The sequence below is a fragment of the Phyllobates terribilis genome, unplaced genomic scaffold (assembly GCF_046119375.1).
Source record: "Phyllobates terribilis strain yellow unplaced genomic scaffold, ASM4611937v1 Scaffold_7__3_contigs__length_470593459, whole genome shotgun sequence".
Lineage (NCBI taxonomy): Eukaryota > Metazoa > Chordata > Amphibia > Anura > Dendrobatidae > Phyllobates > Phyllobates terribilis.
Window position 1 is genome coordinate 66890788 of NW_027362767.1, and position 16104 is coordinate 66906891.

At 41.2% G+C, this 16104-nt stretch overlaps 1 protein-coding gene across 5 annotated transcripts in view; it reads left to right on the plus strand.

Moving 5' to 3' along the window:
* Nucleotides 1-16104, plus strand: part of KCNH5 (potassium voltage-gated channel subfamily H member 5) — a 469113-nt gene that overhangs the window by 99489 nt on the left and 353520 nt on the right. For 3 of the 5 annotated variants that reach the window (XM_073638703.1, XM_073638702.1, XM_073638704.1), the window contains 3 exons: nucleotides 786-892; nucleotides 4345-4473; nucleotides 13805-13840. In XM_073638703.1, coding sequence (XP_073494804.1) covers nucleotides 786-892; nucleotides 4345-4473; nucleotides 13805-13840 — 272 coding nt within the window. The remainder of the gene's footprint in view (nucleotides 1-785; nucleotides 893-4344; nucleotides 4474-13804; nucleotides 13841-16104) is intronic. The other 2 variants (XM_073638705.1, XM_073638706.1) reach the window with 1 other exon arrangement.

Here is a 16104-nt window from a genome sequence, read left to right on the forward strand (position 1 = left end):
GAAAAAATCTGATCAGTGACGGTGTTCGGTGTCAGACCCCACCAATGTGATATATCCCATAAAAAGGTCATTAACAGAAAAGTACCGGAGAACCCGGTACTGGTAAAGACTAGAGGACTTGTCACAAATTACCAGTTTTTGTTTCTATCTTATTCCTCCTGTTCCCCTGAACATGCAGCCTTTATTTTTTTTAAATCCACCATACGGTTCCAGAGATATGCGTCTCCTTATTTAGTGCCAATTTGTATGGTCTTTACCTAGTGGGCGTGACTCACAGGATCCTCGGGGGCGTGTCTTTAGACCATAATAATTAGCATTAAATATCTCTGGAACCGAATGATGGATTTAAAAAAACAAACAATCTGAATAATCAGGGGAGCGGCGGGAATAAAAATAAGACAAAATTCTCGGCACTTTTCTCCTGGGGACATGTCCTTTAAGTCTCTGAACTGATAGCTGCTCATAGCACAGGCATTACTCTTCAAACTGCTACCTCATTGATAAAACCAACGACTTGCACACAGGGCTTATTATATTTCTGGTCATCTTGAAGTTTTACCTTGGTTCTGACTTTTTAAGGATTCACATCATTGTATTGAAATCCATCTATTCTGCTCTTCAGCTTATATTTGAGCTAAAATTCTATGTAACATCCAGGATAAGATTTCTCAGTTTTTTTGTTTGTTGCTGCTCTGTAATAAAAATTCTATTTTAACGTTCAAACATTCTATTTGCAAACTCTCAGTTCCTAATAAACGTCAATGCGTGTATCTCTTCTTCCGCAGCTTCATGTACGGGGAATTGACTGATAAGAAGACTATTGAGAAAATCAGACAGACTTTTGAGAACTACGAGTCAAATTGCTTTGAAGTCCTCCTGTACAAGAAAAGCAGTATGTATATCGCCCCATTGTGTGTGCTACAAAGCCAGGTTGCAGCAATTGTGCGATAACCGAATAACTATTTCACTGCACCATTTGTACAGTTTGCTTCCAAGGCTTGTCGATACTGTTCAAAAATCCACCTTTCCCCCTCTATATTTATCTTCCCAATACCAATGTTTTTGTTTCATCTCATCTCTCCCTTCCATAAAGGTATTATTTCTCCCTTCCATAAAGGTATTATTTCTACTCTCATCGACCAACTCCATTTCTCAAACTTCAATTCACTTTAAAGGGGTAGTCCATGATTAGGGAAAAAGTGTCCACTTTCTTCCAAATACAGTGCCAAACCTGTCCTTAGATTGCATGAGGATAGGATGATGCAGCTCATTCAAGTGAATAGATGTCAGCTGTAATACCAAACACAACCTGTGGACATGTGTGGCGCTGTCTGTGGAGAAAAAAAAGCCATTTACCAACTCCTCTAATTTGGGAAGTAGACCACAACTGATTTAGTAATCAAAACTTTATCCCATAGTAATCCATAGCACTTCAAACAATATATATGACACAATTCAATCTGTGATAACAATATGTATCCCAGACCAATAAGAAGAAATCTATGAAGCAATAAAAGATTTACAAGTTTATTGAAAAAAATTAAAAATACAAACAGTTAATTAAAAAAAATTGCATAGAACAAGGAATACCTCTGGGGGATGTCACATACCTGGGTGAATTAATATTGCTTGCGAAATCAGGCTATATATAAAAATCTATATAGGTATTAACAAAAGGAATAAGTCAGTGCATGACATTTTTTATACCTATGCAATGAAGATTTTACTCCTGTTTACAAGTACCATAAGAAACCATCACTAGTTAATATATTACCCATTAAAGTACATGTATACATTATAAATATTATCTGAAAATATAAGGGTGATTGTCTCTGTGGAGCTGTTTTCAGAGCGACAGTTATGATGTGTCCTGCTGCCCCGACGCGCGTTTCACTTCGTTTGCTTCTTCCTTGGAGCGTGTGACATAACTGATTTAGGAAGAAAAAAATAAAATCATCTTTCTTTTACAGAACCAACTGGACACTATCAAATTTCACTTGCATAGACCCATAAAAAAAATTGCTCTAGAAATATTTGGTACGATTGTTCTAGGGGATGGTCCAATATAGGCTAACATATCCATCAATGGTGGTCTTATTGTATGGTTAACACAATGTAGAGATGACTTTTTTGGCGTTTTACTGGATATTTTAGGCATTGTTTCCCGTGACCATGATATTTTCTCAATTCATAAAAAAAACAAAAATGCATTTAATAGTAGGTAATATTTATTTTTTTTCTTGGAAAGAGTCTGGATATCCTTTATTAACTTCAGGTGATTATGTTAAATAAAAAATCCATTTTAAAAACCTCCAGAAAATGCCCGAATGATACTCTACATCTCTAGATAAAGACCTTGATTCTATGGATCTGCGCTAATGTTTCGCTCATTAGAATCAACAATATTCAGGTTCACCGGGGAGGCTATAACGCGGAGCGCGATAATATACACGCCGATAGTTATTACGGCAATACTGTTAATTGATTCCATGAGATTTCCTTGCCTTTATAACGACGCCTTCAGGTTTTAGTCAATTTCTGGGATAACGATGACTTAAATTAGCCATCTCTTGTCTTCATGGACAAAATCCTTACACATGTGTTACATTACCTAGCAGTGCATGCAAATGGATGCCGTAATGAGGTTTATTGTGTCACAGCTGCAGTAATTACGGGGCTTCACTGAACAATATGAAGAACAGGCACAGACGTTCAGAGAGAAATGCTGGCAAAATTCCTACCTCTTTTTTACGTCAGGGTAAAAAAAAAAAACTATCATACAACTTGTAAGTTCAGTGCATTTACCAAAAAACTCACAAATTGGGCAAATCCCGCTTCTTTATTGGTTTCCTTACAAAATGACTTGTGCATCGACCTCCAGGATAGACCCGAGATCCATGCAGGGGCCAATATAAAAACTAAAAGTTGGCATGATGACTTAGCAAGTGACATCACGGCACACGACCATATAAGGAATCTGTGATGTACGGATCTGCAGTAACATAAAATAATGTATATGGCCCCATATGGTATCCCCATGGGCTTCCAGTGTCAAACAGAGGTGCAAATAATATTTTTTCCCCCATAAGTTTCATATAAAAAAAATCATGGCACGCACCACCACATGCCATATTACAGTGGCACCATGCCGCTGCACTCAGAGTGTCACTGGGTCGTATAAGTTTGATACTGATGGCTTACGAGAGTATTTGAAGTCCAAGTGAGATCTGACAAAACAGCGGGTCATGCTCGGACCAACGTTAGTCTATAGGACTGTGCACATGTACGATTTTTTCCTCGGACAGAGGGAAAAATCACTGCATGCCCGAGTTTGATCCGAAATTCGGATCGCAGTCAGCCATGCTAGTCTATGAGGGCGTGGAAACGATCAGACTGCACTCAGATGATATCTGAGTCCAGTCCGATTTCTGCACACTAACAGAATGGAGAAGATGGAGAAAAAAAATCTCTCATCAGCTCTTCTTCTTCTTTCTGCTTGTGTCTCTCTTCAGCTCCTTCTTTCATTCTCCATAGACTTTTATTGTCAGCGCTAGAGATAGGAGAATTGATACACAGGACAGGTGAGTGGTCACTGAACTGGAGGCCTGCGAATCTCCTTACCTCCTGGCCTTCTCAGCTTCTCTTTTGATTAGCTGGGCTGGCGCCATGTTGTGTATGCGTCATGTCACAATTACGACATCGCGCCAGTCCGATTACTCAAAAGAGGAGCTGAGGATGCCGGAATTATGCAGATTAACAGGCCTCCCATCCAGGCCACTTATTACTGACTTGGCCGGTCCTGCGAATCGATTCCCCCATCTCTAGTCAGCATCTTTAATTTGATCCCTGATTGAAGACAGATCTGTAGACAATTTTGAGCAGTTTTTAAGAGTGACTGACTGACGCAGAATAAGAAGTGGGGAAAGAAGCATGTTTCTCTAATAAAACACTTTGTATAACTAATTTAAGAAAAAAAATAAAAGAGTAGCTACTATTTAGAGGTTGACGGAGCCACGCAGACCATTCAATCAGCTGATCGGTGGGCATCAAAGTACTAGGACAAGTCATCAATATCAATGTCCCAGAAAACTACTTGACTCTCGAAATTCTGTGGAGACTTTAGTATTTCATTTTGGGGCTGGGGAAGCCCTGGCTACCAACACGTGTACCGCTGATCACATATTTTATGGCTCAAGACTTGAAAATAGCTCATACCTGGTGCATTTGTATTGTTATTTTGCTATATGATTTACTGTATGATTATTATTACTATTAGTATTTTCCTCCTTAGATGTTTTTCTATTGTTTTCTTAACATACATCATTTTTAATTCCATCTTCACAGGAACTCCGGTTTGGTTTTATATGCAGATTGCTCCAATAAGAAATGAACATGACAAGGTTGTTTTATTCCTTTGTACTTTCAAAGATATTACGTTATTTAAACAACCGATCGAGGATGAATCTACGAGAGGTAAATTGTTCTGTTACTCAGTAGTGATATGTGTCTCCGGCAGCGTCTGTATAAAGCATGTGCAGACATTCACTTGTACCCAATCATTTTGCACATGCTCATGGCGAGTTATTTACCGACACCTTGGTGAAAATGCAACATATAACACTCAAAAAAAAAACAATTACTACATAAAGCATCATGACTTTTAATGCAAAGTGTGGATCTAAAATATCAGCAGAAATCGAGAACTGCAATACTATTCTCTGATGTCCTGCACTGCTATACTAAAATTTCCCTTTTTTCAGCACCTGGAGGATTTGATAGCCAAATATTAAAATTTTTAGATGATTTTTCTAAAACGCAAAAAAAAAAAATTAAATGGTTTATGAGAATCAGCAATAAAACAAACAAAAAAAAGCATATATGTTCAAGTCTTGTTTAATGCCCTGTCCAGATGGACGATGGCACTCAGGTCAAGAGTCAGAATGGAAGAAGGGCAATGAAATTGGGTCCTCCAAAGTTGGGATCATCACTGGTTTCCTTTTGTGCACGCCATAGTGAAATATCAATTCGATTAAATATATGCGCTGTAAGGTGGCTGCCGGACGCATAGTTGATGGGAGGTATGTATCACAGAGGTGGTTGTCCTCTGTGATATAAACCTAGAGTAATACCCTAGTGCACATATTACTAAGAGGGGTTAATCAGCCTTGACAGGGCCGAGTTTATTGTGAGCTGCTGAAGAGTTGGGCGGGACGGCTGTTCACCATATCTCCACCTCTGGGTGTGGTTCACATTGTAAAATGGGGCCTGTTTATCTCACACATGGTCTGTGTGTGGAGGTGTGCAGATCTCCTGGATTGTGTGTCTTTACTAAAGGACTAAGAAGCTCGACTCTAACTGAAGCGGGCGAACCCGCAGTACTGTATGGACATTTTACTTTCTGTTTCACTATATGCCTGGAGAATGCTGTATTTAAGTTTATCTGTGTTGAGGTTTATGTGGACTGAAATAAACCAGCCGGACTTGGAATTAGAAACGGTTCCTGTGATACCTCATCCCGCTCCAAAGTGAGTAGCTTTGTTACAGTACCCAAGAAATTCATTATAATTTACCCAACAAAAGTGGTGTAAATTCCGAAAAAAAATGTCTCCCAACCCATGACTGTTGTACATCAATTAGAAGATGTGCCAAATTAATTAGTCCATTAATCTTAATCCAACAGTTGGAAGATGTAAGAAATTAATGAATTTGTTGCATTTTAACCCATTGCTGACTGGTGTGCAAAACGCCAGTCTTAATTAATTGGAGCCTTGGACTACAACACAATGGGGGCATATTTATCAAGTCATATCCCATTTCAGCAAGGCCACGTCCTCTTGTAGGCCAAGACGTATAAAGTGTCCAAAACACATAATAAATATGCCACAACTCATGAAGGATAGTTTTTGGTGCAAATGATGCAAACATTCTGGCACCTCTAGCTTGATAAATACGCCCCAATGTATTAGGCTGTTTATTGCAAAACACATGGCAATCATCTAGTAGAGGGGATATTATGAAGAACATACTGGTTCTATAGGGAAAGAACAGGTAAACCTAGCCAAATGTAACCTTTTAAAAGGGGTTTCATGAAGATAACCACTGAGTGATCAATAGGGATGAGCAAATAAATTCGAGTGAATCTTACAAAAGTCTGCATTCGCCAAAACTGTTTTTTTTTTGGAATTTGGTTAGCGTGGATTCAATGACAGGTTTGCCGCTGGACACCATTTTTCTGAACCAAAAGGGCTATCAAAAGGTTTAAAAAATAAAAAAAATCATTATATTCACTATACTGCCCACCTCTCTGTACCCTCTGCTACTCACTGCCACTGGTCCAGGCCTCGCCGCATCTTCTGATCCCCTGCCTCTTGCGCAGAAATCCCTGGGTCTGTCACGCTGGAATCCCTGGGTCTGTCACACTGGAATCTCTGGGTTTCTCACGCTGGAATCCCTGGGTCTCTCACGCTGGAATCCCTGGGTCTGTCACGCTGGAATCCCTGGGTTTGTCACGCTGGAATCCCTGGGTCTGTCACGCTGGAATCCCTGGGTCTGTCACGCTGGAATCCCTGGGTCTGTCACGCTGGAGTCCCTGGGTCTGTCACGCTGGAGTCCCTGGGTCTGTCACGCTGGAGTCCCTGGGTCTGTCAGGCTGGAGTCCCTGGGTCTCTCACGCTGGAGTCCCTGGGTCTCTCACGCTGGAGTCCCTGGGTCTCTCACGCTGGATTCCCTGGATCTCTCATGCTGGGCTGGCACTTGCAGGAGGGTTTTACGCATATGTGCTAAAGAACACATTGCAAGTTGTGACGACATGACATTGTGACCTCTCGTATGCTTGCACAAAACCCTCCCGGGCTCCTTGAAGTCCCAGAGAGGTCCGGTGATTTCAGCATGAGCGATGGGGATCAGAAGATGCAGTGAAAACCGGATGGGTGGCGGTGAGTAGCAGAGGGGACAGAGAAGTATGTGAGCATTAAGGTGATTTTAAGGATTTTTTTTTACATATTACATTTTATTATACACTGGTCTCTGAAGAGACCTACAGAGCATAATAAGAGACAATAAATTTATGAAGACTAACTTCTCTGCAAATCGAATTTCCTGGGAAAAACACACAAACAGGAAAATTCAATGTTTGGTGGATCCTCTCATCTCTAGCGGTCAGCTATTGGTCACTTCTGACCAGACAATGTAGCATAAGTGACCATTGAAATGAATAATTGTAGTCAAATCCACATAAGCAGGAGTTAGATTCTGTTCTGGCTCATAGAGGAAGGTGCCGTCTTTGATTTTCATATTTCTGCAAAGAGGCACATGGTTGTATTCGTGAGAGAAACCTTTTAAGAGTACTTCTTTGGCTCCTTACTTAAAAAATTCTAACAAACAAGCACAATGCTCGAGAAAGCTTTTACAAGCCTAGATAAATATATCCGAGACGCTATAAATAAATAATTGATAAGATTAAGTAGCGTTGGGCCAAGACTGGGTAATGAGTTTCTTATTGTTATTGTTCACCTGTTTGCTTACAACGGAAATTAATAAAAAAGACTTTCTGCAGACGTACAGCTCCAACAGAGGAATCTAGTTAAAATTTGATGCTGCGCTGGTTATAAAGAAACTACTCGGAAGATAATAAAACTTAATGATGTGGAATACAGTGATCAATGGAAACACAAGAAACCCGAATTCATGTTGTAAATCAGGAACCTGGTGAAAAACTTACTGCTTAGATTCACACTTTTAATTGCGCTAATCACAAATTCAGAATCTTGTTTTTTTTTGTCGGCTTTGTCTTTATTAATGAACTTTCCCCTTGGAGACCTAAACAAAGACTTTGATTCCAGCACCAGCTGTTATACACTTCAGCTTTGGGTGCAATTTTTCTTGATCTTCCAATTCATGGCGTGATGTATAGAGAGAGGATCCTCCTGCTTCATCACAATGACATGAAAGAAAAGATACCTGGCTAAGCGCAAGCTTTTTATGTAATGTTCTTGATGTATGAGCCGCACACAAGCCCCTTCAGCACGTAGACTCGTACACCCTAACACTGAAGTGACCACCACAAAAGGTTTACGTGTATCTGCCATGGTGGACACCTCAAAAGCATGATGGAAAATATAAAATTACTTGACCATTCTTTTCCAAAAGGTGTGTTGACTCAGCCAACGGTTTAGCATAGTCAATGAATTTTGTCCATGTGTCCTTCAGTAGGGCGTTTGGCTTGTTGTGACTAGCCTTGATGGGAAAGGTGGATATGAAAGTAGCCTTCAGACTCGTATTATTAGATTATTTTTTATGGACATCTGTAAACTGATGGGGTATTCCTTGGTTGGACATTCTTTGAAGCTTCTTGTATGTTCCTTCAGTCGGTCTGGTAGGAAAGGGCAATCACTCACACGTTACCTAGACAAGGTCCTCTGTATGGAGCCAGCAAGTTTGGAGGTGTGCCAGAAGTTGTTGGATATCTTCTGATAACTCTCTGGTTCTTATAATGGTAGAGAAAATAGTGGGCCTAAAGACTTGCCTGACATTCCTGGGATTATAGTTGGACTGGGTAGTAAGGGTCAGACATGGTGGCCAACTTTAGGCACTGCTTCCAGAAGGTGTTGGCCAATTGCTACTGATGAAGCTGGACTTCACCTATTGGGTAATCGTAATGGCCGGTGGCTGGCCCTGGTTTTGGTCAGTGTGTCTGAGGCACATCATTTTATCAAATCAAAAGAAGATTGGTTGGTGTGGGATACATTTTCTTTAACAATGTTGTTGTTTTTATAAGAAGTGGCAGATGCTTTGGGCAAGTAAGGCCTGTACTCATACGCAGTTAGGAGTATGTGGAGATCGAAGGGTCCAGTGCCAGTGTGTAGTGTAGTATTTTCAGATCAATGGGACATTTTGAGAAAAAGGACTTTCAAATGTTTGCACTTTGATGCTGCTGACTTTTGATGGGTTGAGTAGACAGCCTGTCTGTTTAGGTAGATCGAAAGGCAGAGGACTGAAATGATGGTCACCTGCTTGTGTGGACACATGAGGCTCATTATAGTTTGTTAATTTTAAGTTGATGGGGTTGGTATGGATAGAATTATACCAACATTTGGGTAGTGCCTGCGGAGGGTGAATTAGGCGCTTGACGACTTTTGTCATGTGCTTAGATCAAGCTTATAACCCCCCTCAGCCTTATTCTCTTCACCTACAGGAACATCTCGTGTCTTTATTTCTGTTTGGGAAAAGATGAGTTTGCGTTCGAAACTTGTCCCACTGCTCCTGTTATGTAGTCAAAATTTAAGAAAAAATTTCTGCATACAAAGTTAGGAAGAATAAATGTAAATCAGCTCATTAGTCCCAAGTCATAGGTACGGTGCACCTAAAGAGCTGCGGTGCACCTAAAAAGCTGCAGGCCAGTTCCTAAGTAATAGTACACGGAGAAGACTGGAGGTTTCAGCATCCTCAGAAAAGAAAAGTAAAAAAATAAAAATAAATTTCATTTTATTGTAACTGCTCTAAAAAAAAGTGTGAAAAAAAAATTTCAATCATCCATAGACACATGGGAAACTCATTTCAAACCCATACAGGGATTTTTTTTTAGCAATATCTATGTCTAAGAGCCATTTATGGTTTTGAAGCGAATTGGCGAGGTGTTTCTGGAAGACTGAATTTTAATTTTAATAATTTTCTAGAGCAGTTACAATAAAATTAAGTTTTCTTTTTTTGCGGATGCTGGAACCTCCAGTCTGCGTGTACTGTTATCTGCGTGTCTGTACAATTATTGGCATTTACTTACAACAATTAATGGCTAAGAGTCCAAAAAAATGTCTGCTCCAGATACCTTACATTAATGAACAATTTCTTCCGTGGTGGAAGCATGAACAATTATTGAATATAAAGGATAATAAACTGACTAGTAATAAATTACAGAAAGCAGCATCCTACGTAATGATGACCTATATAGCGCCATTGGCAGCCCCATGTAAATGTCATCTTCTGAAAGCCATATATTAGCTCAGTTTGGAGAGTGGAAAATGAGTATATTTTGCTGACTTTTACATGAATTGTCAGCGTTGTGCTGAGTGCGCGTTGTGCCACTGTCTTGTAGATCAGCTCAGGGTTGATCTGATGAGGCAGATGGCAAAAACCCGTGGAATAAAATAATAAGTAGGCGGCTGGTGTGTTTGTTCTTTTTTTCCTCATTATATTTGCTTGACATCTCCTGGGTTTGAGTGGTTCGTACTAATGGTTTATACCAGGATGACAGAGCGCAATGGAAAATAAGGTCCCCTACTTAAGGCGGAAAAAAGGAATGTGTGCAAATACGGTAACTACTGTGGGAGATGGTTTCTCTGAAGTTAGGTAAATCTAAAGAAAAGTATGTCATATGTTATAAATGATGTCTTTATGATGGCACTAGAAATGCTACGGCTCAGTGTTATGGAGCTGCCGCACCTCGGGACATCACTAACACTGTAGAACCATCAAGGAGAGATTATATACAGAAAAATATCCCCATAATATGATATTCAATTGAAAATTACACTTGTTCTCATAGATTCCATATGAATCCATGAGAAAAAAAAAACTCTGTATTCCCTTGAAGAAGCTCAGAGGCATGCTAGAGCACAATACTAATAGATTTCTGGCGAAACCACAAGCTGCTTCACGGGAGACCATCCAAAGAGGACAACAATTGAGTTTAAACTTGGAACAAAGTTTTTATATTCATGCAGCTAGGGTGATTGATAGTTGGTTGTCTGAGCTTAAAGATAACGACTAATAATAAGAACAAAGGAGACTTAGCCATCAATGTGGAGGTCTTAGCAGACAAACAGCTAACAATTAAAAAATTAAGGTATATTTTGGTGATGTTCTGTCACTTTCTTTAACCGGAATACCCATTTAGTTTACATTTAGCCGCATAAATTCAAAATACAGATGATGTAATGTCTGGAGCGGTGGAGGTAGTTTGAATAGGCGAATAATAGTTCTTTTATTATTTTATAAAAATTCCTGGTTTTGGGCAACTTTTTGAAAATCCTTAAACCCTTTAACCGGTTATTCCCATCACACAATAAGATGGCATTTTGGTAGGATTTACCATAATTTTCTGATCAGACTTGTGAGACCTTGAAGCGACCCTCGACCCTGGGACTTGAATAGGCTGTAAATTTCTCTATACATTTCTCATGTATGGTCACACTATTTGGTGCCTCCATTTGCCTCCTGCTGCCTCCTCAGCTGAGAGCTGTGATATGTTCTTCTTGATTCCAAAATGGGGAGCACTCTGGATAATCTAAACTATATCTTCCATGCCTTTCTTATCCCACATCACAGGGAAGATGTGGTTTATAGTATCAACTGTGCACCCCACGTCCCCAATGCTACTGCAATGGCGATCTTGGAAGCAAGAAGACCGGAAGGCCAAGCTGAGCCAAGGAGGCAACGGAAGGCAAACGAAGAGCACAAAGTAGTGTGGCCATATATGAGAAATGTATCATCACTTTTCAGTGCCATGGCAGAGAGTCTCTTTAAGTAATCTTGAGCAAAGTTGACATTAGATAAAAGTCAGCCTAAGCTTCCAATTTTTGTGAAATTGGTCAACCATCTAAAGTGTACGTGGGCTTCTCGATTCTCCACTGACAGATGATGTCAGGGAAGAGAAGAATCTGGACGTTGGGATTTCATGGCCAATCCTATTGTTTGGAGATAAGCCACTGACTGATGAGTCTGGCAGTCACTCTTGCGTAGAGAACACCGGCTGAGCCAAGCGTTCTTGTGTATTGGGGAGTCGGGAGAAATAATTGCTGACCAAATTATCGTTCGGCTGACAGCTAATGTGTATGGATTAACCGGATGTATAAACCGGATGGAGTCTATCACATTCAGTTGGGGAACGTTAAAAGAAACATTCATCCACTGCATGAATTCTGGGGATTTTTTTTGCTATAAAAGGGACTTAAAAATAGAATTCTTAATACGTATGTGAATACAACCGTACCACAACACAAGAGAAATGAAAGATGTTGTCTACTGTACTTTTACTTTAGAAGAACGAAAAAAAAAACAGAATTCATGCAGGTGGTGCATCCTCAAGTGCCCAATTCACCCTCCAGAGCCCTTTAGGGAAATCCTTGATACTTGTTGGGATTACTTGGCATCTGCATTGGAAAAGATTGAACTAGAATGACTATGCGAAAAGGACAGATTTTCTAAAGCGAAAGAAGTGATTTTAAACTGCTCTACTCTCTGGTCAGGAGATGAGAATTCTGATCATTCGTAATCGAGAATATGTCCTGATTTTGTAGCATCAATATATAAATATTAAGTTGTTTGCCTTTGTAAAGTGTCACCTCCATGTTTGTTCTGACTTCCTCTCAGGTTGCAGAGCTGACGGAGGAGCATGTGACCAGATCTGTCCATCAGTCTCCACCAATTGAAAAACACTCTACCGGGAAAAGCTGCTTTCCAATTGGTAGAGGCTGATAGACAGATCTGGTCACATGCTCCTCCATGACAAGAGCTCTCTGTGAACAGGAGCTCTCTGTTGACAGGGTCTCTCTGTGGATAGAAGTTCTCTGTGAACAGGAGCTCTCTGTGGACAGGGGCTCTCTGTGGACAGGAGCTCTCTGTGGACAGGGTCTCTCTGTGAACAGGAGCTCTCTGTGGACAGGGGCTCTCTGTGGACAGGGGCTCTCTGTGAACAGGAGCTCTCTGTGGACAGGGGCTCTCTGTGAACAGGAGCTCTCTGTGGATAGGGGCTCTCTGTGAAAAGGAGCTCTCTGTGGACAGGGGCTCTCTGTGGACAGGAGCTCTCTGTTGACAGGGGCTGTTTGTGGACAGGAGCTCTCTGTGGACAGAAGTTCTCTGTGAACAGGAGCTCTAGGGGACAGGGGTTCTCTGTGGACAGGAGCTCTCTGTGGACAGGAGTTCTCTGTGAACAGGAGCTCTAGGGGACAGGGGTTCTCTGTGGACAGGAGCTCTCTGTGGACAGGGGCTCTCTGTGAACAGGAGCTCTCTGTGGACAGGGGCTCTCTGTGAACAGGAGCTTTCTGTGGACAGGGGCTCTCTGTGGACAGGGGCTCCCTGTGAACAGGGGTTCTCTGTGGACAGGAGCTCTCTGTGGACAGGGGCTCTCTGTGGACAGGAGTTCTCTGTGAACAGGAGTTCTCTGTGGACAGGGGACAGGAGTTCTCTGTGAACAGGAGTTCTCTTTGGACAGGGGCTCTCTGTGGACAGGAGTTCTCTGTGGACAGGGGCTCTCTGTGAACAGGGGCTCTCTGTGAACAGGGGCTCTCTGTGGACAGGGGCTCTCTGTGGACAGGGGCTCTATGTGGAGAGGGGCTCTCTGTGGACAGGGGCTCTCTATGCTCTGTAAAGATATCTGCACCAACAAGTGCAGGAGGAGAACCTGTAACACTTGTATATTACAAAGTGCCAAAAAATCCTGTCCCCAACACGTTTACTGAAACAAATCTAGAAAGTATGGGGGGGGGAGTTCACCACGCTGTATAGTTCATTTTGTTTTTATCTTAGGGTTTTATTGTGTTAAACTGGCAAAAATCTTTGTGACCTAACCAAAACACACGTAGCCTTTACTCAGTGTTATATAGTGCTGACCTTTCACCTGGGGTTGTAGAAATAATGACGTAAGTGGCTGCCTGCTAGTGCCCTTTCATCTCCATCGTAAAAAATGTTTGTTTTTTGAGTTTTTGAGGCTATGACTTTATTGTATGTTCATATTTGTGATTGTTGAATTTAAAAAAAAAAAAGTAAAAAAAAATATGGAAAAACAAAATGGGAATTCTTTTTTGCACAGCTCACCTGGGATCAACTCGTCTAAAAAACACACAAAGTAAGTCACCCTAGCTGCTGCTCTAGTAGTTGGTAGCATCTTTAAGTAGTTCCTTATTTTTGTTAGTTAGTGGTTATAATCCCGAAATGTTTTGGTGTTGTGACCCTCCCTCGCCCAGAATTAGTACTAATAATTATTTAGAACTTAGGCTTGTTTCCAAAAGGAAGCAAAACCTCTTTGAGAAGATCACCCCATAATCAGTTCCTTCACATACAGTGCATAATTGAAGAACATTTTTCAATCCAGTTTTGGGGAGGTCGTCTCAAGGAGGTTTCATTGTAGATCACTGTCGAATCTAAGGATAAATGTGCAGTAGATTAATTAAAGCAGATGTTTTCATTATTACTTTGTCAATTAGATCTTTTAGATCTGATGAGACTTGTGTACTTTCTTTGAAAATCCAGGTCAGAATGGCCGTATAATCCTCAAATAAACTGAGCATTTTAATATTGGGATGTTAAACTTTCTAAAAGGATCACACACCATTTGGAACTGGATTTTCAAAGTAAGCACTCCAGTATTATCAGGCATGTGAGATCTAACGACAATTAGATACCTGAGACCTGATGAGACTTGTGTACTTACTTTGAAAATCCAGGTCAGAATGGCCGTATAATCCTCAAATAAACTGAGCATTTTAATAATGGGCTGTTAAACTTTCTAAAAGGATCACACACTGTTTGGACCTGGATATTCAAAGTAAGCACTCCAGCCTCATCAGGCATGAGCTCTAACGTCTAAAATCTCATTTTATAATGTATGCAGTTTGTATTGTGAAATCTGGTGACAAATCCACTGTAAATTCGCATTATCTTGCTAATTTTCTGCTTTTGTGTCTACAATGAAAAAATTAAGGTTCATTGACAACAACTGGCAAGGAAACCATTTTTAAGAAAAAATGTTCCAAAAATTGTGAAATATTTGTATCATGTTTGCATAAAATAATACAAAAGGCGAAAAGCTGCAGCCAACCCACAATACAGTCCAGCGAAAAATCTCTCTTAAAGGGAACGCGTCATCAGAAAAGTACCTTTTGTTTTAATCAGGTTTTTATGTTAAATGTTTTTTTGTACATTTTTTTTTTTATTCATTTATATCACAATCTATATTAACACCATAATGACCTGTGATATACATTTTTATCACAGGTCGCTGAGAGCTGCATGTAGCCGGCTCAGGCGTGAAATAGTGTTCTTCAAAACTACAACTCGTTCCGTATAAACAAGTCCGCACATAGCTATAATGAAAAATAAAAAAAAGGTTTAGTTCCTCAAAAAAGGGGAGGAAATAACAAAAGCGCAAAAACAAAACAAAAAAAAATGTCTCAGTCCTTAGAGGGCTAAAAAAATATCTTGTAATTTTCACATTGGTCACTAGGCGTAATCCTAGATTCAGCAGCAACAGACCGACTAAGATAACGCGCCCCCTGGTCCGTGGGGTACTCGGTGCCAGGCCGGTCATTGCTAGGGGAGATGTCACAGTGGCGGTGACCCGGTCCGTGACCCAGGGCGGTCAATGAAAAGGGGAATATTTACAGGGGATTTATAGTTTTTATATACAGTTCGTGACGCCACCTGTGGTATGCGGCTAAAGGCAGTCGCCGCTGCGGGGCAGGTCCTCTGGAGCTGGTGTGAATGCAGCAGAGTTGGTTCAGCTCTCCACAGGTAGAGCTTAGCTCCAGGGCAGTGTAGATGTTGCTGTTATGGTGTAGTGCAGAGGATGGCGCAGATAATGATCACAGAGTCAGTAAGGTGCAGTCCTGAGGGTTTACTCACGGTTTCTTAGACTTCCAGTTACCAGTACTAGAGTAACTTCCCACGACGTCTTGTGCTTACTCAGGTAGGGGTTCAGTAAACTCCCAGGTCTCTCCGGAGTATGCAAGAGGACCCCCTTCTGTGTGTTCCCTCTGGTCATCTCCCTGCACCTCACATCCAGTGTCTCAGGCCAGTGGCCGCAGACCTTGCCGGGCGACGTCTTCTCTGTCCCCTGGGTCCTCTATGGCCACCTTTCTGGTGATTAGATGTGGCTTGTGGCTGCAGTACCTGAAATACTGCAGCCTCCAGTTTCCTAGTTGAGGCTTAAGAACTCTGCTAGTTTAGGGACCGGTCCCCTCTGTGCGACCTGACCCCTCCACCTCCTGGCAGATTCGGGCATACGGGTGGCCTCCAGCACTACCTGTACCCCTGGGGTCTCTTACACGTTCTTGGAGCCTTTCTCCTGCTCCTCTCTCTCTCTCCAGCCTGGGCCTCTCTGGCTAGGCCCTC